Source organism: Vollenhovia emeryi, unplaced genomic scaffold (assembly GCF_000949405.1).
Source record: "Vollenhovia emeryi isolate VEMERY1.0 unplaced genomic scaffold, V.emery_V1.0 DF939163.1, whole genome shotgun sequence".
NCBI classification, from domain to species: Eukaryota; Metazoa; Arthropoda; class Insecta; order Hymenoptera; family Formicidae; genus Vollenhovia; species Vollenhovia emeryi.
In genome coordinates, this window is record NW_011967203.1 from 212868 (window position 1) to 239309 (window position 26442).

The 26442-nt window shown below is 44.2% G+C and overlaps 6 protein-coding genes and 1 long non-coding RNA gene across 13 annotated transcripts; 3 read left to right on the forward strand and 4 right to left on the reverse strand.

Annotated features, from left to right (window-relative positions):
- Positions 1 to 91: 91 nt before the first annotated feature.
- On the forward strand, positions 92 to 3916 carry LOC105564516 (peroxisomal targeting signal 1 receptor). Of its 2 annotated transcripts, none has more exons than XM_012016940.1 (8): positions 92 to 327; positions 734 to 1116; positions 1204 to 1750; positions 1925 to 2468; positions 2533 to 2701; positions 2769 to 2926; positions 3009 to 3176; positions 3260 to 3916. In XM_012016940.1, exons 2-8 carry the CDS (start codon positions 760 to 762, stop codon positions 3297 to 3299), a joined length of 1983 nt encoding a protein of 660 aa, XP_011872330.1. In that variant the 5' UTR covers positions 92 to 327; positions 734 to 759; the 3' UTR covers positions 3300 to 3916. The 2 variants fall into 2 exon arrangements, with proteins under 2 accessions (XP_011872330.1, XP_011872331.1); XM_012016941.1 differs by lacking the exon at positions 92 to 327 and adding an exon at positions 383 to 655.
- Positions 3917 to 4007: 91 nt separating this feature from the next.
- LOC105564517 lies at positions 4008 to 9033 on the reverse strand. Of its 2 annotated transcripts, none has more exons than XM_012016943.1 (4): positions 8630 to 9033; positions 5292 to 8545; positions 5096 to 5210; positions 4008 to 5004 (listed from the first exon to the last, which is right to left on the reverse strand). In XM_012016943.1, the coding sequence occupies exons 2-4, from the start codon at positions 8514 to 8516 to the stop codon at positions 4823 to 4825; spliced, it is 3522 nt and encodes a 1173-aa protein (XP_011872333.1). In that variant the 5' UTR covers positions 8517 to 8545; positions 8630 to 9033; the 3' UTR covers positions 4008 to 4822. The 2 variants fall into 2 exon arrangements, with proteins under 2 accessions (XP_011872333.1, XP_011872332.1); XM_012016942.1 differs by having other exon boundaries at positions 8621 to 9033.
- A 2263-nt stretch (positions 9034 to 11296) lies between these two features.
- LOC105564520 (cytosolic non-specific dipeptidase) lies at positions 11297 to 13745 on the forward strand. Its single transcript, XM_012016945.1, has 5 exons — positions 11297 to 11730; positions 11863 to 12313; positions 12405 to 12833; positions 12911 to 13384; positions 13489 to 13745. The coding sequence occupies exons 1-5, from the start codon at positions 11696 to 11698 to the stop codon at positions 13531 to 13533; spliced, it is 1434 nt and encodes a 477-aa protein (XP_011872335.1). The 5' UTR covers positions 11297 to 11695; the 3' UTR covers positions 13534 to 13745.
- Positions 13657 to 15820, reverse strand: LOC105564519 (alpha-L-fucosidase-like). Its single transcript, XM_012016944.1, has 6 exons — positions 15388 to 15820; positions 15060 to 15311; positions 14614 to 14976; positions 14284 to 14502; positions 13956 to 14179; positions 13657 to 13883 (listed from the first exon to the last, which is right to left on the reverse strand). The coding sequence occupies exons 1-6, from the start codon at positions 15650 to 15652 to the stop codon at positions 13794 to 13796; spliced, it is 1413 nt and encodes a 470-aa protein (XP_011872334.1). The 5' UTR covers positions 15653 to 15820; the 3' UTR covers positions 13657 to 13793.
- A 103-nt stretch (positions 15821 to 15923) lies between these two features.
- On the reverse strand, positions 15924 to 19958 carry LOC105564522 (alpha-L-fucosidase-like). 3 transcript variants are annotated; one of them, XM_012016949.1, is made up of 8 exons: positions 19851 to 19958; positions 19331 to 19409; positions 18481 to 18746; positions 18142 to 18393; positions 17694 to 18056; positions 17350 to 17568; positions 17019 to 17242; positions 15924 to 16946 (listed from the first exon to the last, which is right to left on the reverse strand). In XM_012016949.1, the coding sequence occupies exons 2-8, from the start codon at positions 19393 to 19395 to the stop codon at positions 16842 to 16844; spliced, it is 1494 nt and encodes a 497-aa protein (XP_011872339.1). In that variant the 5' UTR covers positions 19396 to 19409; positions 19851 to 19958; the 3' UTR covers positions 15924 to 16841. The 3 variants fall into 3 exon arrangements, with proteins under 3 accessions (XP_011872339.1, XP_011872338.1, XP_011872340.1); XM_012016948.1 differs by having other exon boundaries at positions 19331 to 19452; XM_012016950.1 differs by lacking the exons at positions 19331 to 19409; positions 19851 to 19958 and adding an exon at positions 19036 to 19246 and having other exon boundaries at positions 18481 to 18931.
- A 123-nt stretch (positions 19959 to 20081) lies between these two features.
- LOC105564521 (ubiquitin carboxyl-terminal hydrolase isozyme L3) lies at positions 20082 to 21957 on the forward strand. Its single transcript, XM_012016947.1, has 7 exons — positions 20082 to 20218; positions 20304 to 20315; positions 20450 to 20575; positions 20644 to 20786; positions 20853 to 20994; positions 21465 to 21540; positions 21615 to 21957. Exons 1-7 carry the CDS (start codon positions 20186 to 20188, stop codon positions 21758 to 21760), a joined length of 678 nt encoding a protein of 225 aa, XP_011872337.1. The 5' UTR covers positions 20082 to 20185; the 3' UTR covers positions 21761 to 21957.
- An 889-nt stretch (positions 21958 to 22846) lies between these two features.
- On the reverse strand, positions 22847 to 26322 carry LOC105564524. Of its 3 annotated transcripts, XR_001009126.1 has the most exons (4): positions 25050 to 26322; positions 24165 to 24903; positions 23537 to 23776; positions 22847 to 23286 (listed from the first exon to the last, which is right to left on the reverse strand). It is a non-coding gene; the product is annotated as an uncharacterized LOC105564524 (long non-coding RNA). The 3 variants fall into 3 exon arrangements; XR_001009127.1 differs by lacking the exon at positions 24165 to 24903 and having other exon boundaries at positions 25157 to 26322; XR_001009125.1 differs by having other exon boundaries at positions 23537 to 24903.
- Positions 26323 to 26442: the final 120 nt, after the last annotated feature.

The window sequence follows — 26442 nt, forward strand, 5'->3', positions numbered from 1 at the left end:
TCTCTTCTCTCTCTCTCTCTCTCTCTCTTCTCTTCTTCTCTTCTCTCTCTCACTCTCTCTCTCTCTCTCCCCCCCCTCCCTCTCTTTCTCTAGCTCGCGCGCGCGCGCGCGCGCCTATTCGCCCGATCTATTGCGCGCGTTCGATCGACGAGTCCAGTCCTCGTATCACCCTCCTTCCCCTTCTATTCCAGTTGTTCCGGTGCAAAGTCTCGATCATCGAAATTTCGCTCGGGGCCCCCCCTGTTCCTGGACGAGTGCACGTCACGGTAACTTGAGGCGCATCACAACAAGAACGGGACGGACGAGCGCGGCGAGGGAAACACCGAGGTGATTCCGTCGATTGTCATTTTTCCGCGTTCGTGGGGGGGCCCCGTCCCCCCGACGAAATTGGCTGACTAATGCCAAACTTCGCCCGACGAGCGTTCTCATTTTACGATCGGCGCCCGCTGCGGGCCGTCCCCTCGGTCCGCGCGTGACGCGAGGTCCAAATGTCGCCGTCTAAAGCTCTACGCGTGTCATACACTGACCTCGGTCCCGCATGCAGCTCCCTATAATTTTCTGCATTACGTACCCGTAGACATAAGATGTGCGTCCTTATTTGCCAGATAAAAAGTAGAACGCCTTAATTGTCTCTCAAGTCGGGCTGTACTTAAACGTACGTTTGATATTTGCTGCAACAATATTTCTGCGGGGTGTACAAAGAGTCGAGACAATAATCGTTTCGTTTCTCCAGGTAGAAGCCAGTGACGATAGAAAAAGATGGCATTTCGTGACCTAGTGGAAGGCGACTGTGGAGGCGCCAGCTCGCTGGCACACCTTGCGTCACACTACGTGCAGGATCATGGCTTCAAAGAGGAAGGAATTCGTCAGCCGTTCAGTCCGCCAGAGGCGTCCCAACCGCCGAACGCGGATCAGATGGTCCAGCAGTTCCTGGAGGAGCCTGCGTGTCCGCAGACGTTTCGGATGGACGGTCTGCTGCAGGAGATGAGGGAGATCGACCAGAACGTTGCCTGCCCAAAGGGGTTGGCCCTGGCGCAAGGACTTAAGAATGACATCAACCAAATTTTTGCAACCAATTACAAAAATATACCACCCAACGCTCTAGAGGCAATAGATGTAATTTCACGAGATCTATCGCCGAGTGCGATTATTGTTTATTCGTAGCATTACAAGGTTGTTTACGTTGTTGCAAATGAATTACAGAAGGCTGTGGCGGAAGAAATGCGGCACTGCGTAGAGGGAGACATGAAGAAGATTAGCGAATTGGGTCTGAATCCAAAATGGGCAGAAGATTTTCTAGAATGTAATACCGCGCAGGACGATGCAAGAAGTGAGACCATTCGATGTGAGAAGGACGACCCAAACATTGCATATTCAAAGTTTATGAAATTTATGCACCAAGAAAGTGACGATCCAGAGAGGCAAGTGGCGTTGAGTAAAATGCCCCAGGAGTGGATAGAACAAATTCATGATGATTTTTCCAAGGACGTACGGAGGTGTTTGTTAACGCACGAAGAGTGGGTAGATCTATATAATAGGGAAATAATAGAAGATGTGAAGAAGGTGAAGAAAAGTTTGTTAAGGGACGAGGAGTGGGTAGTGCATTTTAATGCTGCGATGGAGGAAGATGATCTGAATGCACTCAGGCGCAGTCTCGTCAACGATGACAATGTGTTGAATAAAGTAGAAGAGGAATTAGAAGTTGCGGGTACTTGGGTAGACGAATTTACAAAGAAAAATCCGGTTGCGGGTAAATTATTTTCAATTTTTTCCCCAAAAAATAAGTATTGGGTCTGTGCGTAAGTCCGTGCCGGAAATCGAGTAAATTTCAAACGCAAAATCGGCACGGACTTGCGCACAGACCCAATACATTTATCTTGAAGTGCCAACATTGATATAAGAATAATATCTATTGACATTTTAGAAGACAATATAGAATCGTTATGGAAACGATTTCAAAACGAATGGGACAAGGTCTCGGCAGACGGGCTCTCTTCTGCGCATCCGTGGGTATCAGAATTCGACACGTATTACGATCCATTTAATAAGGAGTATGATTTTTCTGAGACGAATCCTATGAAGGATTTACCAAATGCGTTGGCAGAAGGCAAGAGGCGATTAGAGGCTGGAGATTTACCGAGCGCTGTACTCTGTTTTGAAGCTGCCGCCCAACAGGATGAAAATAGCATTGAGGCTTGGCTACTCCTTGGCAAGACGCAAGCTGAAAACGAGCAGGATCCTTTGGCCATCTCTGCTTTAAATCGTTGTCTCTGTTTGGATCCATCGAACAGCGTTGCTCTCATGGCGCTAGCAGCTTCTTACGCGAACGAGTCCTATCAAAAGCAAGCCTGTCTGACATTGAAGGAGTGGTTGCTGAAAAATGAAAAGTACAAACATCTTGCAGGTCCAGAATCCAATCTTAAGAAAGAAGAACACCCGAACTTAAGCGTGTCTACTTTGTTGTATGAGTAAGTCAAAAGTAATTTTTTAATTTATCGGAATATTTTTTTATGTGCCATCTTTTCTTTCTAGCAAAGTATACGATGAAGTCAAGGACCTGTATATTCAAGCCGCAAGAATAAATCCCACGGATGAAATTGACGCGGACGTACAGTGTGGACTAGGTATATTGTTTAATTTATCAAACGATTACAACAAAGCTGTAGATTGTTTCCAGGCAGCATTGCACGTGCGCCCTGACGTAAGTGCAATCTATCTCTGTCGTGACGAGTCCAACAGACATGTTCGAATTTATGTTCTTTGGAAAGGATTCCAGATTGTGGAATAGGCTGGGTGCCACTTTAGCGAATGGCCAACGATCGGCGGAAGCTGTAAATGCGTATCATCGTGCCTTAGAATTGTCGCCTGGATTCATTAGAGCACGTTACAATCTGGGCATATCTTGCGTCAATCTTGGAGCGTATAAGTAAATACATATTTTTTTAACTATAATTCTCAAGCGACAAGAAAAAGAATAGCAATGTATCAGCAAAATGATGATATTACAGAGAGGCAGGCGAGCATCTATTGACTGCATTGAATCAACAAGCTGCTGGGAGAGGTCCGGAGGCTAGCAGTGTACCTCCTAAAGCAATGTCAAACACAATATGGTCTACGTTAAGATTAGTTATATCCTTGATGCATAAATACGAGTTGATGGAAGCTATAGAAAACAGGTAACATCTTATGCAATATTTTATACAAATTGTTCTACACTCGATAATAGTTATTCGTATGTAAAATATCTGCATACTTTCAGAGATTTGCCAAAACTGAACAAGGAATTTGAAATAATGTAGAAGGGGCACATGCATTCGTACAACGATTCCTTTTCATGTGGACTATTGTGGACAGAAATATATTCGGATTAGGTAATCAATAAAAAGTAATAGAACATTTTTTCCAATACATTCTAGCATTTAGCAAAACTAAATTCTGGAATACTTCAGTCGACTAAATGCGGAGAATGTATATATAGATAGATAGATGACGTTCAAGATGGTGTTATACTTTTATTGTACTGATTCTTTAACTTTAATATTTCTGTATATATAAGAAATATAAATCTGGGACGACTAGCTCACTTATTATTAATGCTACATATAACTTGCAACTTGTACAATATATCAGTTTAACAATACTTCAGGCAATTTACAACAACTATGTAAACTTGTCAATTTCTTACATTCCTAATAATATTTTCGTGAAAATAGATATAAATATGTTTAAAATCTGTTGCGAAATTGTTACGATATTACATAATTTATTTCTATTTGTTTGAAAATATTCTAATTGTTGACAAAATTTTGATCCAGATTTATTATCTTAATTTATAAATTTATTTTACCACAAAATTGTTATTGCCTATTAAAACTTTATGTTAATACTATTGTAACATTAATAAAAATTTGAAAATTTATGCTTTTTTCTATTAATAATTTTAATAGTGATTATCGATTGCTAAGGGATAAAAATCGTGAAGAAGGTACAAGATAAATAGCACCTGCTAGATTATTATGTATTTATTTTTTGTGATGAATTATAAATATTATTAATCATTCTAACATAATTAGATTTACATTAAGGGGAAATCATTGCTAAAGGCACATCAAAGTTACATGTTTTGTAACACTCAAAAATTGATTACATAAAACTATTCGTTAGGATCAACAGATTTGATAAAAACTATTTTAGTAAAATTCATTTCACTAAAGACATACCTTCTGTTCCAGAGCAGAACGAATTCAATTGATAATTGACTTTGAAAAATCTTGATATCTGTGTAGAGCGTTCAAACATCCGTATAATTATTTCTAAATGCAACCAGTAAATAATTATAAACATTTTCTCATATAGATATAATGTGCTCCAAATTTCTAATTTTTGTATACACTGTTTTATGTCAATCTCCATGTGTTTAAGTTACATCACCTTTGCTCTGGCACAGATTTTACATTTTTAGTCATAATATAATATATCTATATAGAACGATTCAACAGTTAATTATAGACAAATTCTATTTATAATATCTCCCTTCGAATTTTTTGGTAATAATTGATGAAAGTTATTTATCGTTAAAAATGCGTGCACCAGCACAATTATCAACTAACGAACATCAGTTTACGTGACTGCATTAATCAGGAACATATTTCTGAAACGTTTGTAGAAATGGTTAATCTGCGAGTATAAGTGCACACAAAGTAGTCTTCCGTGATATCATTGTTAAAGCGTGATATCCGAATTTTATATTCGTAATTCCTTAGTATTATCACTTCCTTGTCTAGAAATTAGCTAACAAATGATATTTAATGGGAACCTATCTTCACAACTTTAGAGTTGTCAAAAGTTGCTGTCCGGTTTCCATTATCAACGATTTCACATGATCCGCATGCATGATCTGATTGCACATTTCGGTGCATCTTTGAAATGCTGCCATGTCATCTCTCGGTAAGATGCGATGTAGACTTTTCATGGGTAATGCATGCGGCAAGTAATTCAAGATCTCTGTAAATTCGGAAAGAAGGTTATTTTAAAATACTATCTCATATTTCGTTCATATTAATATTCAGGCGTATTTAGCGTGTTCGAGACTCACCTTTCATGATCTGCATGTACAAGAGTTGTAACTCCTGTTGCGTCATCAAAGTGGCAATTTTGTCCTGCGTTAATTCAATAAGATGCTTCCACTCGGTGTCCTTGGAATATTTATCCTGCGACATAGTCAACAGACAATAAATCTCCTGGCAAACTGATTTGAATAAAGATCACTGTTACATGTACGTTAAACATACCTTCGCATACTGCACTACAGCCTGTGGACAACTGTCCATTAGAATTGTCGTCACCTCTTCCGTATTCTGAATGCATAATATCTTGAGAGATAAACTCCCATCGATATTTTGCGTTTCGAGAAATTGCTTGACCTCGTGCAAGCATTCGATCGGCAGAAACTCGCACGACAGTACGGACTGCAGCTTAAACAATTCCTTTAGTATAATCCTCTCGGTCTCGGATGCGTTGTTAAAATTTTCTAGATCCTTGAAGTCGTTCATGCCTAAAATCTTCTGGTAATCTTTGGCGTACGGTGGCATCTTGTTCAAATAGCTCGGCCGATATTTGGCGAACATAAAGTACTCCTTATCATTTTCTCCCTGATCCTCTTTGATGTCGATGTGGTACACCCTCGTTTGAGATAATTTACCCAGGTACGATCGCACCAATAGTTTGAACGCCTCAACGAGAGCAAAGTCCGAGCGTATCTGACTTTTATTTACAGCTGGCGGCCACTCCACCAGGAGTTTCGAGCTGAAGTAATTATGCAGATACTTCTCGAGGAAAACTTGCAGGGTGGCGGCCGCGTTGTGCCCGTCTCTGCCGACACGCGACGGCAAGTACTCCAGGAACACCTGTATGATTTGGTGCAACGACAGCGCGTCTTCGTCTTCTATCAATTGTATCAGGATGTCGGCAAACGTGGTGTTCTTTATGAGCATCAAAGTACCGGCGAAGTCCGAGAAGGTAGCGATCATAGGACTCCTCTTTTTCATCGCGGTCATGTCGAACAGCAATTCCCAGCGTTCCAGGACAATCTGCCTGATGCACCGCACGGAAACCGGCTCCAGCGCCTTCTCCGCTTGTTTCTGCTTGTCGACCTGAATGTACAGGAGTGCCAGGGCGAGCTTGACGACGTCGTCGCTCTCGTGCGTCAGCAGTAGATTTATCAGCTTCTCCGTGGCGTATTCCCTCAGCATGGGACTACCGAAGATCAGTTTCAGCAGGTCGTCCTTCTCCAGCTTACAGATGATTTCTACGATGTTGTACCCTTGGAAAAGCGCGTCCGCCTCGGATCCGCTTTTCATCGTGAGGAGCGCATCGGTAAGGAACGTTAGGAGTCCCGGTGCGTCCTGGCTGCATTTCCTGGACAATACCTCCGAAGGCTTCAGCCCGGACATCTTGTAGTAGGGAATACACAGGTCCCAATCCGACTCTGTCTCCGATCGTATATAGTAATCCGCGAGCAACGCGCACGACTGATTGTAGAGGTTTCTCAGCTTGAGCTCGTTCTTGTGCGCCGCCTCGTCGAACTCCTCGCTATCCGCGCTATCGCTGTGAACGTCCTTCGCCAAGCGTATCAAGGCGTGCGCCTCCCCCAGCAAGTGTCGATAGGTGCTCGGGCTGGAGGACTTGTGACTCCTCGCCGCATTCAATATGTCAAAATACAGGTTTTCGAATTTAGGTAGGTTCAAAGAGTACATGGTCCAACAACTGTCGGCCTTGGCCAGCAGAACCAAGTAGCTTCTCGTATGCAACAGTCTCTGTATTCCCAGGAATGGCCGCAGACCGATCAGGCTTACCGGCTCGACGGCGCTGGGGCAGGTCGCTCGAAGGCTGTCCGTGCCGTTCGACGATTTCGCGATGTGATGAGAGAGACGTAGCGTGTAGGACTCGAGGCCGGCCTCGGTCAACGCGTGAAGCACCGTGTGCTCCAGCGCCGCGTGATGCACGGGCGCGGTGAACGGATAAGTGGTCAGGCACGTCGCGTCCAGAGAACCGCCGCCGCTCGCCGCCGAGAAGTGATACAGGTATCCCTCCTGCGTGGTGCAAACGAAGCAACTCACGCCCTGCAGGTATCTGTACTTGTCGGAGCGCAACATGGATTTCTTCACGCCGGAGGTGTTACACTCCTTCCTCACGTACAGCGGTTTCAACACCAGGCATTTGAAGACCTCCAGAATCCCGTCCACCTTGGTGCTATCGTTACCAGCGTTGATCTTTAAACACAGTACATTCTTTATCGTGTAATTTTCAGACCAACCCACGTCGGGCGAAGTTGTCTTGATGAAGATCCTCGTGTCCGCCGAGTTTAGTATGAAGGGACTGAGAGCGTGACCCGGGCCAGCCCTCTCCAAGCTTATCAGTGGCAGATTCACCGTCAACGACTGCGACGAGGGATCGACAATTCCCTGCGCGATCAGCCTCTGCATCTCGTCTTTCTCGTTGGATATCAGGTGCTCCCAGTCTATATAATTCTTATTGCTACTCGCCCTCGCTTTGTTGAAATCGCCGACCTCCGACTTGTACCACGTACTGCCTTTCGTGCCCCTGTGCTTCTTATCCTTAGACCTCACGTTGGTCACAACCGTCTCGTTACTTTCAGGTGTCGCGCACTGGCAATCCTGGTCTGCAGACTTGTGCCTCACGTTTGTCGACGCGTCGTCGTTGCCAAGACTACCGCTGTTCTCCGCGAGAGACGAGTCTGTGGATATGGACGTCTTGTCGACGGAAGAAGAAGTGGAAGTTAAAGAGCTAAGTTGGTCGATATCCTCGTACATCGAGTTCGCGAGACGAAAGACGGATAGGTTCGCGTTATCCATGATGGCTATAAAATCCTCCGTCATCTCCATGCGCGCAGGCGTGAACGTGAATCCCAACGACCACGGTCTAGGCTCGAAGTCTATGAACTTGATCCGCGACACCTGCTGCGTCTCGATCTTGAACTCGTGCAGAATGGCGCTGCTCCCGGAGGCTACCAACAGGTTGCCGGTGCACTGGCAGCAGGCGACCAGCGTGGGCTGCACGCTCAGCGGCAGCTCTATCATCTCCAAGCTGTTGAGGGGTCGATTCAGACTCGGCGTGACTCGCCCCGCGATCCTGGCCCGCATCGGCTGACTCTGGTCCTTCGCTACGGCCCAATTGACATAAATCCTTACAAAATTACAAGTGGCTCTATTTGCATGATTATTGCTCGCGGTGTCTCTGAGATATTTTGATTCCAGCGTCACGACGTAGTCACCCTTGGCGCAGTGCGCCATTTGATTGATCATGTCCACCGTGGGGAAGACGGTGCGCAGCTTGACGTCCGAGCTCGTCAGCTCCCACACCTCCACGCAGTGCGTGGGCAGCGCCAGCAGGAGCATCTCCCGACCCTGGCTGGCGGCCGTGCACGTCGCCGTCGGCTCCTCGATCTGGGCGACATTCTGCCCCGGGAAGTTGTGCACCGTTATCACGCGTACCATCTCTGCTCCTCGTTCCTCTTATCGTCTATCTAAGGTGTTAAGAGCACGTTACTCAAATGCGAGCTGATAACGTACCGGAGTACGAGTCTCATCCCTCTACGTACTTCATTTACCTACGACTCGGACAACTCCGGGGATCGGGTGCGCAACGCGCGGATGCATGAGCGTTCGGAGTCGACGTGTGCTTGATCAGCGCGCGGAGTCGCGGCTCGTGGGGGAGCGGCGTCCCGCCGGGTACCTCGTACACACGGAGCAACGGGCCGGCGAAGCCGCGGACGCGTTCACTGGCATTCCGTCAACCGCGCGCACACACGGCGGTGAGGACAGGCGTGGCGGGGCCAAGCGTCAACGAGCGCGGTCGCGCGGCGCGTTCTCCGCGGCCGGCGTCATGCTCGAGGTGCGTTTCGCTCGACGAGAACGATTATCTAACGCACGGTGAGAGAGAGAGAGACGGAAGAAGAGAGTTGGTCCGTTTGACATTGCAAATCGCGCTTGCGCGCGAGGAGAGCTCGACGGAGCGACGTATACACCGCGTCACGCTTTCATTCTGCGTTTAAAAGGAAGCGGATGGGATTAGGCATTAGGGGAAAAGAGAGAGAGAGAGAGAGGTCGAAGAGCACGGCTTTGCCGCGAGGGTGTTTCGGAGCCGAGCCGACTCGACGGGACGAGAGCCGCCCCCTTTGACGGACGCGCGACATGCGTACTGCCGGGGGTAGTTTCCGGGTGAATGCACTCCGGCGAATACGCTCGATAACGACAGGCGCGAGAAATTAATAGCGTTTCGATCGGGAGTCAAGGACGTGTCGAGATCCCGAGAGAGAGAGCGAAATGAGGAAGATTAACATCGTAGCAGAGTTCGTTGTCTTGACTTTTCTTTTCCATCAAAGATGCAAATTGAACCTCCAGTTTATTGAGCGTGAAGAGATACGCAGATATACAGTTTCTTGGATTTCTTTCATTTTAGATGTGGATACGCAAGATGCACTCATTATTTGTCCGGAGAGAGACGCACAAATACAGACAGTATTTAGTTTCTGTAATTAATATGTTTGTACCAGTGTATTTAAAAAGAAAGAAAGGTACTCTGCATTGTAGTTTCTAGAGTTATGCTGGAACCTGAGAGCCGGTATTCATAGCGCGATCTTGTACTCGGGATCGGATTAGAGACGACCCATGCTCAAGGAAGATTCCAAGGATCCGTCCAGCCAATGAGATGATCGCGCGACGCCTTGAGACTCGAGACGGCGGAGAACGATCCGTAAACGCTTAAGACTGTCTTAAGTCGTAGACGTAAGGCAACTCTAGTGGCACAGTGCATTGGCTAAACATTGACCCAAATGTTGGGCCAATGTTTAACCAATGTTTAACCACTGCACTGTGCTACTAGGAAAGGGACTTATACAAGAGACTTTCACGACTTAAACTTGTCTCCGCCTTTTACGTGAAGGCGTTAAGACGGTTTTCGCTGAGAGTAGCGTTATAGTCGTGTAGAGTCAGTGTTTTCGAATTATACTTATACTTTAGTTTGCCGCCCAGACAGCACAGATCTCCTGAAGACGTTTTAAAGACATCCTCTGGACGTCCTTGTGTCCTAAGAATGTTCCCAGGACATCCACAGGATGTGCTGTCTGGGCGGGGGTATACGAGAGGATTATTGACATCACCTAGAACTCTTTATGTATGTTTACTCATTTGTTTCGAATTGTTCTGAACTGTTGGTTCCTCCAATGCGTTGACCTACATAATCCCAGTCTTATTTCTATAATGATGACAGCTGTCTAGAGCGACATAGGCTTTGCCTAACAGTAATTCAAATGTACGTAGGGATCTATTTTACTTATTTAATCTACGTTATTTAACCCATGTAGTTAATTTATCTGACTCAACTTTACTTTAAATGTACTTTACTGCAACGGTTACTTTAATTTATAAGCCTGTTTACACATACTTAACACATAAAAATGTTACCCTGCGTTATTCTTTTATCGTTGCTCTGTACAGTGGTGTCCGATAGCATTTAACCACATGCTGTGCGCCGTTTGAATTAGTTGGAGTGCACTTGATAAGGGGCCAAAACTCATGGCTGAAACGTTGTGCCAATAAAGGAGGTTTTGCTATTGCCAGTGGTGTCGAATTATTCAGCCTTCATTTTAATATTTGCTGGCGGAGAAATATTATACTTCTGTTCTTATACTTTAGTCTTAAACTTAATTATCAGAAGCAGTGTTTATTAACAGCCCGTCCAACCACCCTAGCGAAAGCGATCAAAGCAAATTACAGCAACATAATCACAGCTAAATATCGGCTCTTGGTCTCCATGCGGGAATTTATTTTGTTAGTTGGAAACGCAGCTTTGACCAGCCTCCACCTCCAACTTGAAGAGAGGCACAGAAAAAGAACACATTACTTTGGTAAATGTATCCAAATGTAAATTTTTATGTAAAAAAGACTGAAAAACCTAATCGTGTCTTTCAAATTGGATTAAACAACGACGCTCGTTTACAAAGATCGTCTATTTTTCGTATTCAAGGTAGAACGGAGACAATCGCTCGTCCGCGTTTTCCGTCTCTTTACGACTGAAGGAAATTTCGAATCTTTCGCCTACAAGAGGCTACACGTGATACAAAGACAAGCGTACAACGCGTCAAACAGAGCATTACGAGAAGATGTCGTCGCGAGAAGAGCAAGATGGAAAAGGGGCGTTCTACGCCAATGTCGTGTACTCCGCTGTTTTGCGATAGCAGATAATGCGAGCGTTTTTATCTACCATGCACCGCCACGTGCAAAAGACTATAATGACGAGTAGATAACGCTGATAACTTGTCATTTTCACCCGTTTACAAACGCGTCGGCGCGAAACTGGCGCGATAATTGCGTTTCCATGAGTCCCTGGGTGAAAACCACTTCGATTGGTTCCACGTTCGAATAATAACGGAAGATCAGGCACTCAGGAATCAGACGTCGCTAACCGGTAATCTCCGCGTTGCTGCCAGCGAAGTATATCGCGTTACATACCGTGCGTTTGCGTTCTCTCGGAGAGAAAGAGAGAGGGGCAGCTAGGCAGGGAGGAGACGCGTTATATCGCGATAACGTTTGTCCAGGTTGAGTCGGCAGTTGCCTTCCAGAATCCTTCTGTCGCGTTTGGTCTACGTTCGAGCGGAATTTCATCGTCGACCATCATGGCACTGCCACCAGCCTTGAAAACCTTGTTCAAGTACGTTTCGCTTTATTCTTCAAAGTGCCTCTAATCTTACGCCAGGAGAGATTCTCCGGCTGCTTCAACGTGCACAGTTGTTCGCGCGTATGTACGTCTTTCGCTCACCCTCACTCGTGTCCCCTTTTGCAGGTACATAGACGAGCACAAGCAGGAATATATCGATAACTTGAAGGAGGCGGTGGCTATCAAGTCGGTGTCGGCATGGGCGAACTGCCGGGGCGAAGTGGTCAAAATGATGAAGTGGGCAGAGGTGAGGCTGAAGGACCTCGGGGCGACCACGGAACTGGCTGACGTCGGCATGCAGACTCTCCCCGACGGCAAGGAGATCCCGCTGCCTCCTGTGCTACTCGGCAGCCTCGGCAAGGACCCGAAGAAGAAAACTGTACTTCTGTACGGACACTTGGACGTGCAGCCCGCGCTCAAGACGGACGGATGGGACACCGAGCCTTTCGTCCTTACTGAGAAAGACGGGAAGCTCTTCGGTCGAGGCAGCACGGACGACAAAGGGCCGGTTCTTTGTTGGATACACGCGTTGCAGGCTTACAAAGCAACGGGGATCGATATCCCTGTTAATCTCAAGGTATTTTCTAGCGGAGGCAAAGAACGCTCTCACGCCTGAGGTGTGGTCGACTGATTTACAATACTTTTAATCGCCTGGAATTCTTGCGCAGTTCGTCTTTGAGGGAATGGAAGAGAGTGGCAGCGAAGGCCTGGATGAGCTTCTTTGGGAGAGGAAAGACAGTTTTCTACAGAACGTAGACTATGTCTGCATATCTGACAATTATTGGCTGGGCACCAAGAAACCATGTATCACTTACGGCCTGCGAGGTATCTGCTATTTCCTGATAGAAGTCAATTGCGCAACCAAGGACTTGCACAGCGGCACCTTTGGTGGATGTGTATACGAAGCTATGGCAGACCTGATTTACTTAATGAATACCTTGGTCGATGTTAACGGTCGGATTTTGATAGACGATATTTATAGTAGCGTGGCAGAACTCACGAAAGCTGAATTAGCCAGTTACAAGGATATAGATTTTGATGTTAACGAGTTTAGAGAAACAGTTGGAACTAAGGAACTAGCGCATAAAGAAGATAAGGTGTGTGTGTATATATTTACTCTTTCTTTTATAAATTTTCAAACGTAAAATATATGTTGCGATGCGAATTGTTGCAGATTAAGCTGCTATTGCATCGCTGGAGGCAGCCCAGTTTATCTATTCACGGGATAGAAGGTGCTTTCAGCGAGCCAGGAGCGAAAACGGTAATTCCGAGTAAAGTCACTGGCAAGTTTTCCATTAGAATAGTGCCGCACATGACGCCGGACGAGACGACCGCGAAGGTGGTCGCGTATATAAATAAGAAGTGGCAAGAACGGGGTAGTCCAAATACTATGAACGTGAGCATGTTCCACGGCGGTAAACCGTGGTCCGAGAATCCTGATCATCCGAATTACATAGCTGGTCGCAAGGCGACTCAACATGTTTACAATGTAGAGCCCGATCTCTCTCGCGAAGGCGGCTCGATACCAGTTACCCTGACTTTCCAGGAGGTCACTGGTAAAAATGTATTGCTCTTACCAGTCGGCCAGGGTGACGACGGTGCACATTCTCAAAATGAGAAGTTAAATATATTCAACTACATCCAAGGGGTAAGCATAATTATTGCGATTAACAACTCCGTCAAAAATTTCCTGCCCGACTTTTTTCCGTTATAACCGGTATGTTAAATAATTTTTCTTTCTATTCTTCCCAGACGAAACTACTTGGAGCTTATCTGTACGAAGTGGCTCACGTCTGATACTTTAACTGAAGCTATTAGCTTTCATTAATCTCAAGATTATAAAAGAGGTGCTTGGTATTTTATTTTTAACTTTAAAACGAATTCAGCTACAAAACATTGCGTTTTGATGTATTCGACACCTTTTACTCCAAAAAGTTTTATGGAAATGTTATTTTTTACAATTTGTGTATATTACTGAAAATAATATAAAATACATATATTCTGAGTAAAATGTGTACACTTAATTAGTATTATTTAGTCGTAAATGTGTGTACGTTTTAAACCCCGATCTTTAGTACCCAAGCTGGCTGTCCTTTGTGTGCATTAGGAGGCAAATTTATTTCCAGCTTCTTATCGGACTGCTTCCACTAAAAGGTATGTGCAAAATTACTTTACTATCACTTTTGCAAATGCGCAAGTAAAGATAGCGACGCACTTACAGGAACTGCTGATGGATAACCAAGTAAATGCATCTGGGAATTGGTCGAAAGTTTGAGCGAGCCTAACGACAAGACATTATCATCTGGCCACTCCAAAATTGAGGCGTACAACTGTTTCTCGTTATTATTTAACGTGTACCAGACGCTTCCTGTTAAAGTATCATTTTGTGTTGTCCAGGGCTTAGTGTCGTAAATAGCTTCGCCGTTAACCGCTAGCCAAGCGCCTGAAACAAGGAATTTACTTGTATACCATTAAGATCATAAAAAAATTAACAATTGAATCGAGACACTTGTAAAAAAAATATGATAAGATACGAAGGATGTTTACCCATTCCACGCAATCTTTCTTCATAAATTGGTGTAATAATGCCGTCTTTTGTTGGTCCGACGTTCATCAGTAAATTTCCACCGCAGCTCACAGTAATTACCAATTCCTTCACTAATCCCGCCAGCGTATAGTATTCGGACAAAACGGCGTTTCTGCGGTATCCCCAGGACTTTCTGTCAATAGTCATGCAATTTTCCCACTTGTGTGGAAGAAGCACACCTAGAAGGCAGTTGTTAATTTACAAATCTACCTTGTGTACGTAATGCAAATCTTCATTCAATAACTCTATACATTAATAGTTGGCATTGGAATGTTGTAATTTGATGTTACCAGGATTAAAACGATCGGTGCACGTGAAGAAACCACCGTGACGGCACGGCATGTTACTGCCCCACCTATCGTTCACCACCACTGTGTCTTTTACAGGACTCTCGTTGTACAACCATGCGAGGAATTCCTTTGATTTCCAATAGGCATCCGACGCTTCCCAATCCCCGTCTGACCAAACTACCTCTGGCTTGTACGTTTCTACCAACTCGCGTAACTCTGGTATTATTTTATTGGTCACAAACTTATCCGTTGTAAAATTGTTTCTTTTGTCTGCTACATAAAGAGGATTGTACCATTCATACATGGAATGGTATAAGCCGAACTTTATGTCTGTCTCGTTACGAATTGCTTGTGCTAGTTGGCCTGTTTCATTGGAACAAAAGGACATGTATAGGAACATTCGTGCTCGATACGAAATCTTATTGTTAGATATGTATCTTCGTTACCAACGAGATCCTTTTGAGGCCCCACATCCATCGAATTCCAACTGAACGAATACGTTGACGGCCACAACGTGTAGCCTTCATGATGCTTGCTTGTCAACACGACGTACCTGGCGCCTGACGCTTTCAACAACTCTGCCCACTCGGAAGCATTGAAGAACTCGGCAGTGAAGTCGCGCGCAAAATCTTGATAGGTAAAGTTCGGAGGATACCTTTGCCTCATAAAGTCGTGGTATTTCGTGGATTTAGTCTCCTCTGCAACGTTACATACATAAATAGTAGTATATTGTCTACGCGCGTGACATAAGCATGAAAAGTATTAACACTCAACCTTTCCAATTATTCCAAAACCATTCAGAGCCGAAGCTGGGCACGCTGAATACACCCCAGTGAATGAAGATTCCAAATTTGGCGACATCGTACCAGGATGGTAGCGGTCGACCGTCTAGACTGGACCACGTCGGAACGTACTTGGGCGTTTTTGTTGTCGACACGAAACTCTCCTCTACACCCTTTCTCGCTATCACATTGTAATGCGTCTTCACTGACACGCAAAGGAGCAACACAGCGCACAAAATACGTGCAAACAGCGTCATTCTGATCCAGCGAGACTTGCTGTAATGAAAGCAGCGGGCGTCACATGGATCTTTTATTCCAATCCGTTGTATTAAATCTCGGCGAAGATTCTATTTCTGTATTCTGTTTTGTATCGCATTTCGAGATTAGATTAGATCGTTGCCGCGTATTTTTTAGAACAGGCTGCGTGTCGCTAATCAATATTGGTAACATGCACGTAAAATTTAAGCGGGCACTGTTTACGAAACACTGGAATTCCACAGAAAGAGTTGAGCTCAAAAATAAGGTTCATTTATTACACGTTTAGTTATATTGCAGTACACTAAATACATATCGGTTTTCTCAATAACTAAATCACATTCATAAGTGATGACAAAAAAGTGCAATACACATGTCAAAACGATAATTATACATTTGACAATTTAGTGAGTTTTATTGTCACATAGCTACAGCTACTAGATTAACAATTTCCATTTTATAATATTAATCGATGCAAATGTTATCTACTCATCAGCCATGTACATTATCTTTGAGAACTGATCATAATCACGTTCTCATCTTGACCCCACTATCACGTTTAAAAAATATCATCCGAGATACAATTTATGTTGCAAGAGAGAGAAGGGTCAGGGGAGAAGAGAGTAGATGTAGATAAATTGCGTAAGTGCGAGAAATGATACGTTACGATACTACAGAGCTTTCTACTTTTCGTATAAAAATGTAGTATTATTTGTTTCGATTTTACAGAACGATTGCCAGTGGTCGCCAGCCTGATGCATACTGTATGTATACTTACACCCCATAACAATTCACTACTAATCGTGTCACGCGATTCGAGAGCGAGATTTCTCTCGACTTGTGTCTTGCTTCTCATGAAAACAAGATCGCATGAATTTGAATTAACAGGAGAGAGAAAAGACTCGAACAAATTTAAAATTATTCGTTTCTCCGGAATTCAAAGTGTATAACCATTTGTTTTTGTTCTACACGTACTTTCAAACATTTTATGAATTGTTATTGCACAATATATATATGTTTATGATTTCTATTAAAGAAAATTTTCTGAATAAAAATTACCGTTCATGATTTAAGTGTATTTCTAAAGTTTTTGTCTATCAGATAAAGTACCTTTTTAAAATTAATATTACATACGTATAAAAATATACATAGACATTATAGAAAATCTATATTTACATATAAAATACTGTCTTATATTTCATCAGTGTTATTTTCAATCTTTAACACCCAAGCTGGCTGTCCTTTATGTGCATTAGGAGGCAAATTTATTTCCAGCTTCTTATCGGACTGCTTCCACTACAATATATATGTACACAATTACTTTACTATCACTTTCGCAAATGCGTAAGTAAATAGCAACGCACTTACAGAAATTGCTGATGGATAACCAAGTAAATGCATCTGGGAACTGGTCGAAAGTTTGAGCGAGCCTAACGACAAGACATTATCATCTGGCCACTCCAAAATTGAGGCGTACAACTGTTTCTCATTATTATTTAACGTGTACCAGACGCTTCCTGTTAAAGTATCATTTTGTGCTGTCCAAGGCTTAGTATTGTAAATAGCTTCGCCGTTAACTGCTAGCCAAGCGCCTGAAACGAGAAGTTTACTTGTGCATCATTAAGATTATCAGAAAATTGATATTTAACGCAATCGGGTAACTAATAAAAAAATATGATAAGATACGAAAGATGTGTACCCATTCCGCGCAGTCTTTCTTCAAATATCGGCGCGATGATACCATCTTTTGTTGGTCCAACGTTCATCAGTAAATTTCCACCGCAGCTTACAGTAATCACTAACTCCTTCACTAATCCAGCCAACGTATAGTATTCGGACAAAACAGCGTTTCTGCGATATCCCCAGGACTTTTTGTCGATCGTCATACAGTTTTCCCACTTGTGCGGAAGAAGCACACCTGGGAAGCAAATTCTTGTTAATGTAACAATTCGATCAGCTACCGTTAAATAACGATCCGTTAATTACTATTAATGCATACTGGCAATTATAATTGCAACAAGTATAATAACAACAATAATTTACCGGGATTAAAACGATCGGAACACGTAAAGAAACCACCATGATGGCACGATATATTAATACCCCATCTATCATTCACCACCACTGTATCTTTCACAGGACTCTCGTTGTACAGCCAGGCTAAAAATTCCTTTGACTTCCAATAAGAATCCGTTGCCTCTCCGTCTCCATCCGACCAAACTATATCCGGCTTGTACGTTTCTATCAACTCGCGTAGCTCCGGCATCACTTTCTGAGTCACAAATCTGTCCGTTGCAAAACTGCTCCCTTTGTCTGCTACATAGAGAGGATTGTACCATTCGAACAGGGAATGATACAAGCCGAACTTTATACCCGTCTTGTCTCGAATTGCCTTCTCCAGTTCACCTATTTCACAGAAAAATGGATACTTATAAGAATGTGCGTTTAACGCAAGATCTTATTGTAAGATATGTATGCGTGTCTTTATTACCAACAAGGTCCTTTTGCGGCCCCACATCCATGGAGTTCCAACTGAACGAATACGTCGACGGCCACATTGTGTATCCTTCATGATGTTTGCTCGTCAATACGATATACTTCGCACCTGACGCCTGAAATAATTCTGCCCAGTCGGAGGCGTTGAAGAACTCGGCGGTGAAGTCCCGCGCGAAGTTTTGATAGGTGAAATTTGGAGGGTACCTTTGTTTCATGAAGTCTCGGAATTTTGTAGTGAAAATTTCCTCTGCAATATATCATTTACACGAGTTGTACAGGATGTCAATTTACATGATAGTTTTTAATATAAGAATTACGGTGGTGTATGCGCGACCTTTCCAGTGATTCCAAAACCATTCGGAGCCGAAGCTGGGCACGCTGAATACACCCCAGTGAATGAAGATTCCAAACTTCGCCTCATCGTACCAGGACGGAAGCGGCCGGCTGTCTAGACTGGGCCAAGTTGGAACATATTTCGGCGCGTCTCCCGAAAGTGGCGCAAAGTTGTCCTCGTCCCAGCTCGTTACCACATTAACGTACGCCTCTGCTGTTATACAGAGGATCAGCACGGCGCACCAGAAGCGTAGAAACAGCATCGTCCTGCCGGGAAACTTGCAGTGAGTGCAATACGATTGTCGGACGAGGCTTTTATTCCTATCGGTTGCATTGAATCTCGACGAGAATTCTATCTCTGTACGTTGTTTTGTGCCATATTTTCAGATTAGATTAGAGGCCAGCACTCCATACTTATTTTCTTTGGACAAAGATCACTTTGTTGATCGACCCTAGTGCACAATTTATGCATTACCATTTAACATCCTTACGGAACGTTGTAATTTTGCAGAAACCATAAAAGCATTGGAGAAAAGAGTTTAAACACGATATTTACCATTACAATTATTCTACATTTAATATAAATATACATAGATATACAGGGTGATTCAGGACCTCAGGCGACAAACTTGGAGAACGTTAGGTCTCGCAGAAAGGATCGTTTTTCATCGAGCAGCCCATGTCCTCTGACGTTGTGTATCAACTTTTTTGGATTTTCAACAATTTGGACGGCACTCGAGTAGGAAATTCACAACAGAGATCTTTACAGATCTTGACAAAAATATATCTCTACAAAATTGATAATCTTCCAAGATTTTATAAACCTGGTTAATTCGGTGTAAATATATTACCTCCTCGTCGGGGGAGCCACGTTATCTCCGGCCAATAATACATTCTGATCACCTTGGTCCCCCATTCGGTCGTGCTGTCCTGTTTACAGTATAATTTAAGTATCATCGATATCCGATGCAATCTACAAAGCAGATGAAGATAAGTTGCTCGTGCAATCTACTGCCCGTACAAAAAGTAACGCGCTACAACGACGGAATCTTTTCGATGAATAACACGAAATACTCCAAAGTGTTGCGAAGGCCCCGTACAGCACCGAAGCTTTCAGAAACATTTCAGAAAACATTGTTGCAATGTTTCTGAAAGTTTTGGTGCAATATGGGACCCCCAGAAAGAAAATATGTAAAAGGAGGGAGCGCCAATGCGAGCCACAAATGAACGGAACTCTGTTTTTCACAATATAGAGTCAAAATTTCTCTTTAATAGCATAAACATTTCGACCCTTCCTCGGGTCTTGCTCAGTAAAAACTCGTCTAGACCGAATAAAGCGTAGGGCAATATCTCAGGGGGGGATCAGCGCACTATGGATATCTCGTTCGCCGGCTCGGCATCACGTTTTTCCGCTGCTGCACATGAATGTTGCTCGCTGCGCGAATTCGATGCCCGGACCGGAACGTTATTAAGGTTAGGGTATTTCGCGGCTTTCCTCCGCGGGCGATATATCGCGCGATTCAAGAATCGAGACTATCGAGAGCGGTGTGACTCGGCGTTTCTCGCGCGCGCGGTCTCGTCATGGAAACGGGACCGCACGGATTTGAATCGACGTGGTGACTGGCTCGGCTCTCGGTGGGACGGACGGTTTGCCGGCGTTTTCGAACGGAATCCACTCGCGTGCGGCTATTATCGCGCTATTCAACATGGCCTGGGTGCCCCTGGAGTCGAACCCGGAGGTAAGCGAGCTCACCCTCGAGTCGCGATCTCACGCGTCCTTCGCTCGAGCGGCGATTCATAGCCACCGTGACTCTTCTGTTTTAGGTTATGACGAAGGTAAGCAGTCGGCGACGTCCGGCCGGTCGATCTCATTGCTTCCTCGGCGCGACGTGCCGGCCGTGAAGGAAATTCCATTCCCATGGATTTCCTCGAGCACGCATGAGTTTAGCGTACGATGTCTGTTTTTGCAGTTCCTCCACAAACTGGGCGTACCAAAGAAATGGTCGGTCTTGGACGTGTACGGTCTGGAGTCGGTTCTGCTGGCGATCGTCCCTAGGCCCGTCCTCGCTGTCATTCTGCTTTATCCCCTTCCGAAGGTAAATACGCAGCGCGCGACGATACGACAAAGTGTCCATAAGTGAGACTTGTTTCGCTGTCTCCGCAGGGCGGGAAGACCGAATGGGACAAGGCAGAAGATAAGGACAGCAAGAACGACGCCCCCGACTCTTTGTACTACATGAAGCAGTGTATTTCAAACGCGTGCGGGACAATCGCGTTGCTTCACAGCGTGGCGAACAATTTGGACGCGTAAGCGATCGTACACGATCCGGTCTGTCGCATTGATGAAGCCAATGTCTCTTCCTCTCGTTACAGCATACAGTTGGAGGATGGTATTCTCAAGAAGTTTTTGGATGACACCAAAGAGCTCTCGCACGCCGAACGTGGCAAGTTTTTGGAAAACTCGCAAGACATCATTGATACTCACATGGTATCTGCCCAGGAAGGACAGACCGAGGTACTTGGCTACTTCGTAATTGAAAGCGATACGTGGTTGTCTCTTTCATGCCCATTTTATCAACGTTGTTTAACTTTCATCTTAGTTCGATTCATCCTTTGTCCCTCTTTAATTGTTCCCTTGAAAAGAGATGATTTGAAGTGATATCGAATTCAGTTGCTTGTTACACTCAGTGTGCACTGAGACTTGTTTATAGTCAATTTTTATATTTAACTTTGTCGCAAATACATGTCCAAAGGGTATTTAGCCGAAAAGTGATTTGTACAGATGCTGTACGGATTATTTTACCGGCCGAAAGGTCTTTTCTCCAAGTATTCAAGATAATCTTTAAATATAAGAATTGACCGTAAACGAGTCTTAGTGGACTGAGTGTGCACTAGTGCAAGCTACCGAATTTGCTGCAAGTTAAACGACGTGGGTGAAAACTGGTCAAACTGTAAATTGCAAATGCGTTTCCCCTCTTCTTTCAGGCGCCAGCCGAGGATATGGAGGTGTACCACCACTTCGTCGCGTTTGTACATAAGGACGGTTCCTTGTACGAGCTAGGTACGCAAAGGTTCATCTACTATTTGCTTTACGCGGCTAAGTTGAGATGCGGTAACAGGTACTTGTTTTTCCAGACGGTCGAAAATCTGCTCCTATCAATCACGGCTCGACCACACCAGATGCACTCCTGGACGATGCCGCTCGCGTGTGCAAGGAGTACATGGAACGCGATCCCAACGAAGTGCGCTTCACGGTGGTCGCGCTCGCTGCCAACGAGTAAAACGACGTCCTCGTCCTCAAGTGCATTCGCCTTTAAGCTAATTTAAACGAATAATTTATTTTATACGTTATGTAGTGTTACATAGAATCCGCTTCGGCAACGCATTTGTTTTTTTCCGTTTCCTCAATTGCCAGCTTTTCTAACACTGTGTAGCACGTTGATGAAAAAAAAATTTATATACGCAGTTGTATATTGCACCGTTTTGCTCTGTTATTGAAGAGAAAAGAAACCCCACTGCAGCTCACTGAATTCTAATACAGGCATGGAGTTTGTATTGAATTTAGTAATTGTCCAAAGTGATATATATGTAGGTGTTTTTCGATTACGTCAAAAAGATGATAAAAACGTAATGCGATGCGAGATGCTATAGAAAGATTTGAGCATTTAAAACAAACTCCAGATACCGCGCGTCGGTCAAGGTCTCCGAGCCTTGCGCAACAAGACGGACGACTGCCAGGGCGAGTTTTGGTCTGCGAATCGGAGTTGATGATAAATTGGGACCAATACAGCCTCCCGTTTGGCACGGATTTGACACATTGATTTGATGACATTTGCTTTTGACCACCAACCTCATATATCTTGCACCCGTTTTCGTTTTCATTAATTAAGTATCGACCTTTGATATTTCATAATACTCTTGTCACTTGGTAGCTATTCACTGTGCGAAACAAGACAAATATTGATGTTACCGCAAGCGATGAAGCTTTTTAGTACGATCGAAAAGTAACGCCCTTTTGACGAAGTTGAATTAGCATCGTCTCACAATTGTCTCTAGTGTCTTAATTTTATATTAAAAAAAAAAGTATGATTTTGAATGTACTGATAGTGATTCCGTTTTGTACAGACACGTTTGATTAAAATATTTACTTCTTGAGATTGACTGCATTTTTCCGACAAAATAATTAAAAGTAAAAAATTTTTATCGATGATATTCTTATATTTTATTAATTAATGTTCCATGTGAAAAAAAGACAAATAATTAAGTGACTATTTAAGTGACTACTACGCGACGAGAGTATTAGCGGTCGAGGGATACATTTAAACGTAGTCGGTATATTTTACAAATTTTATGTTTTAGAATCTAAATCAATGTTTAAAAGATTCTATTGTTTTCTTTCTTAATACATTTATATGGGCATTTGTTGTATGTGGAAGCGCTGTATTGTTTCGTATATTATAAGAATTGCGAAATGCATCGGTCAGCGTCGGTCACTGACCAGCCGCCGAAAGCGTCAGCTATTTTGGATCTTCTTCCGAGAGACCACGCATCTTGGCACCGATTCTCTAAATAGTGGCTCTGCAAAATATAAAATAAACTTAAATTCCAGTAACGCGATCTGCCTATATTATATAACATTGCTTCGTTCCAAATCGTAACTTAGGAACTTGCCCGTGACGAATCGTCATTTTAATTGCAAAACATTCGAGCTCAAGACAATGGCAGGATGTCCGCAGGGATTTTGGAATTTTCCATTTACTGTATACATTATTTTACAATACTTATGGGCCTGGAGGAATTTATAAACCTGTAACGAATCGTAATTTTAATTGCAAAACGTTAGAAATAGAAACAATGGCAGGAGGTTGTCCGCATAAATTTTCAATTTTTTGTTTATTTCATACATTATTTTCTAAATGACGGAGGAAATTTTATAAGTCGTCAGAAGTAATTAAAAACTTCAGGGGATTGCTTGACCATGTTTGGCAAATTTTTATGTTAATTTAAAATTTGCCAGTCAAGCAATCCCTTGAAGTTTATTATTTTATAATATTTACCAAATTTACGTGTGGCCACAGAACTCTTTCAGGATCGATCTTGTCAACCGTTTTCCATAGGATTTTTCCATAGGATTTTTCCATAGTAGAGCTAGTAGTAGAGTAGAGTAGGGCTGACGTTTTATCGGAAGTAGTGATAAAACATACAGTCATGTTTACTTTGTTTTCCTAAGCATTATCCTAATGGAAAATTTTGTGTCTTGCCGCGCGGACTGTGCCGGTTATCGAACTGGTTACATTCTAACAAATAAATTACATGATAAATTGCCGCGGACCATAGCTTTTACACTGTCAACGTAGTAGAAGCGTCGCTATCTCGTACAGATTTTTCGGGGCTCGCGAAAAATATTAATTAACATTGATTGAGCAATCGAATAATAAAGTTCCATTACGCGACAATCTAATCAGCGTATTTGTTCTCCAAATTATCACGTTCGACTTAATCGCGCGGGTTTATTTAGCAATCTCCATTTATTTTCGCTGATTGTAATATAATTAATTTAATTAAGCGATTAAGATTAACTTGTCGAAATTATTTAGACGTATCTGATATTTAAGGATTCGAATTGGTAAAGAAAAAAGGGAGAAAGAAACGTGTGTCTCTCGGGAGCTCGAGATGCAGACTTACTCGTGTTATTTATCGAGTAGCTCGAAGATCCACGTATCAGCCCTTCAAGATGAGATTTATGATTGCGAAGCAGAGCTCTCGCGATATTTTACGCGGCTCTCCCCAATAGAGAAGCTGCCAGCGGCTGATAAGTGGACCTAGAGCAAACTTACTAATCGCACGACGGGTATTACTCGAATTGATGAAACCGTTTATGATGGCAATTCCGCGAAGTTTCGCGGAGTAACCGATCGCGGTATCTGCGTTCCTCGCCAGGGACTCGCAGATTTCGCAACGCGGGAGAACGGCAATTACGTGTAAGAGACCGAGCCGCCAAGGCGAGAGCTCATCTGTTCTTGATTGATTCTACACTGAGAAAAATGCCCGATTAAATGTAATCGGATAATCCAGTTGCATAATAACAAACGGCTAAGATCCGATGAAAAATGTAATCGGTTTTTCGATCAAATTTCAACGATAACTGCATTTCTTCGGATCAACTTCATCGGATGTATCCATAATTTAATCGGTAAACGTAATTGCAAAAATTAACCGTCGGAAACGCTATGTAATCGGTTTATCCGATGGAAAGTTTTCTCAGTGTACGTGCGTATATTTTTTAGCAAGGCGAGCCCTTCTCGAAAAATTGCGTCAACGTGGAAGAGATCGGCTGATGGCAGACAACCATCCGTAAGCGCTTACGGACTTACGTTTTTCTCTGCCTTACCTTAAGTCTACGGCTTACGTAAGTCCGTAAGCGCTTAGGCCCGGTCTACAATGAGTCGTTAGTCGTTAGTCAGAAGTCGCAACTATATGTTGATCCTTTTCCTTTCTGGGTGGAAGAAAAAGGACCGACATACAGTTCCGACTTCTGACTAACGACTAACAACTCATTGTAGACCGGGCCTTACGGATAGTTGTCTGTCATCAGCCTTAGAGTCTCCGCTTTCCACTCGAAACGCGCGAAACGACAAGGTATCTTGAAGAATAAAATGGACATCTGTCGGGCGTACCTTTGCACGCAGGTACATGACGCGTTTACGTTCCGCGCGATGATTTAAGGTCAACCCACGCTTATAAAACCGCACGTACTCGACCTCGTTTCTGTTTCTGGTGCCGCGCGCGTGTCGGCGTCCGCTTTCGTTAGGGCCGGGTCGCTCGCCGCACAGTCGCGGATTTGATAAGCATAAATTTTCCAATGCACAGCCGTGTGCACGCTCCTTATCTCGCTCCTTACCACGCCTCTTATATTATCGCTTTCGCGATCGCTCGCCTTTAGTTGCGGTCCGTGCATATGCATGTGTGCGCGGAGGGGCCTTGGGTGCCTCGAGTGCGCTCTTACTTTCAAATAAGGAGCCGAAAGGGAACCTTCGCGCCGAAGTCGAGGACGTGCGTCAATAGCGAGGTCGGATTTCTATCGGCGTTATTTTAAACCATGTCGCGACGTATCCTACGTTCATTAGGCGTCAAGTTTGCATTCGGCTTGTCCGCAAACCTTGCGACGTTGGTCGCGTCGTTGAAATTCCAGAAAAAAAAACCCGTTCCCGTCGCGACCGCTGCTCTTCTGACCTTTATTGGCTCGTTACGGCGTCTGCGAAGTTCAATCGTCGATGCCGAAAGCCGAGTGCGTTGACATTGACACGTCAGTCTTTGCGCGCCGCGCCATTGAGGCCTTTTGTGCTAACGAAACGAATGACAATGTCCACGCAAGTTGCGTCCCGACTTGTTAATCTTTAATTGCAGTCATGAGAAAGTGTAAGGAGGTCGCGTTCGCGCGCGGCGCGACGCTCTGATGCGACAGCTGATTCGTTCGATCGTGATCTCTCCGCGACCCCGCGAAGGTCACTTTTAACTCTCCCTCGTCCAACCCGTGAAATTCGTTAGCCCCCTTTTCTCAGTCGAGATCACCCCGAGCGGTCCGTCTTCAGCTTTCTAAATTCGCTAAATGATCGAACCACTCGCTGCTCCGTCGAGCGGTGTCCGGGCGATCTTTTTCGCAGCTAAATTTTATCGCTGCGTTACGGCAGATTTTTCTTATCACTCCGCCTTTTTTTTCCCTTCGCAATCGCTATGACCTCGCTGCTGCCGATAAGACCCGCGACCGGGCCTTAGATTGAAGTGCACGAGAGCCTAGGGTTTTCTTGAGCCGCGACCTCCCTCGAGATTGAGGTCGACTTTCGGTTCACCACTCGATGACGAAACCGACACGGTCTCTGCCCCGCGGGCTTCGACAAGCCCCGGTGCCAAGAATAAAGGGACGCGGCATTTCGGCAGCAGCGGCAGCGGGCGAACAGTCAGA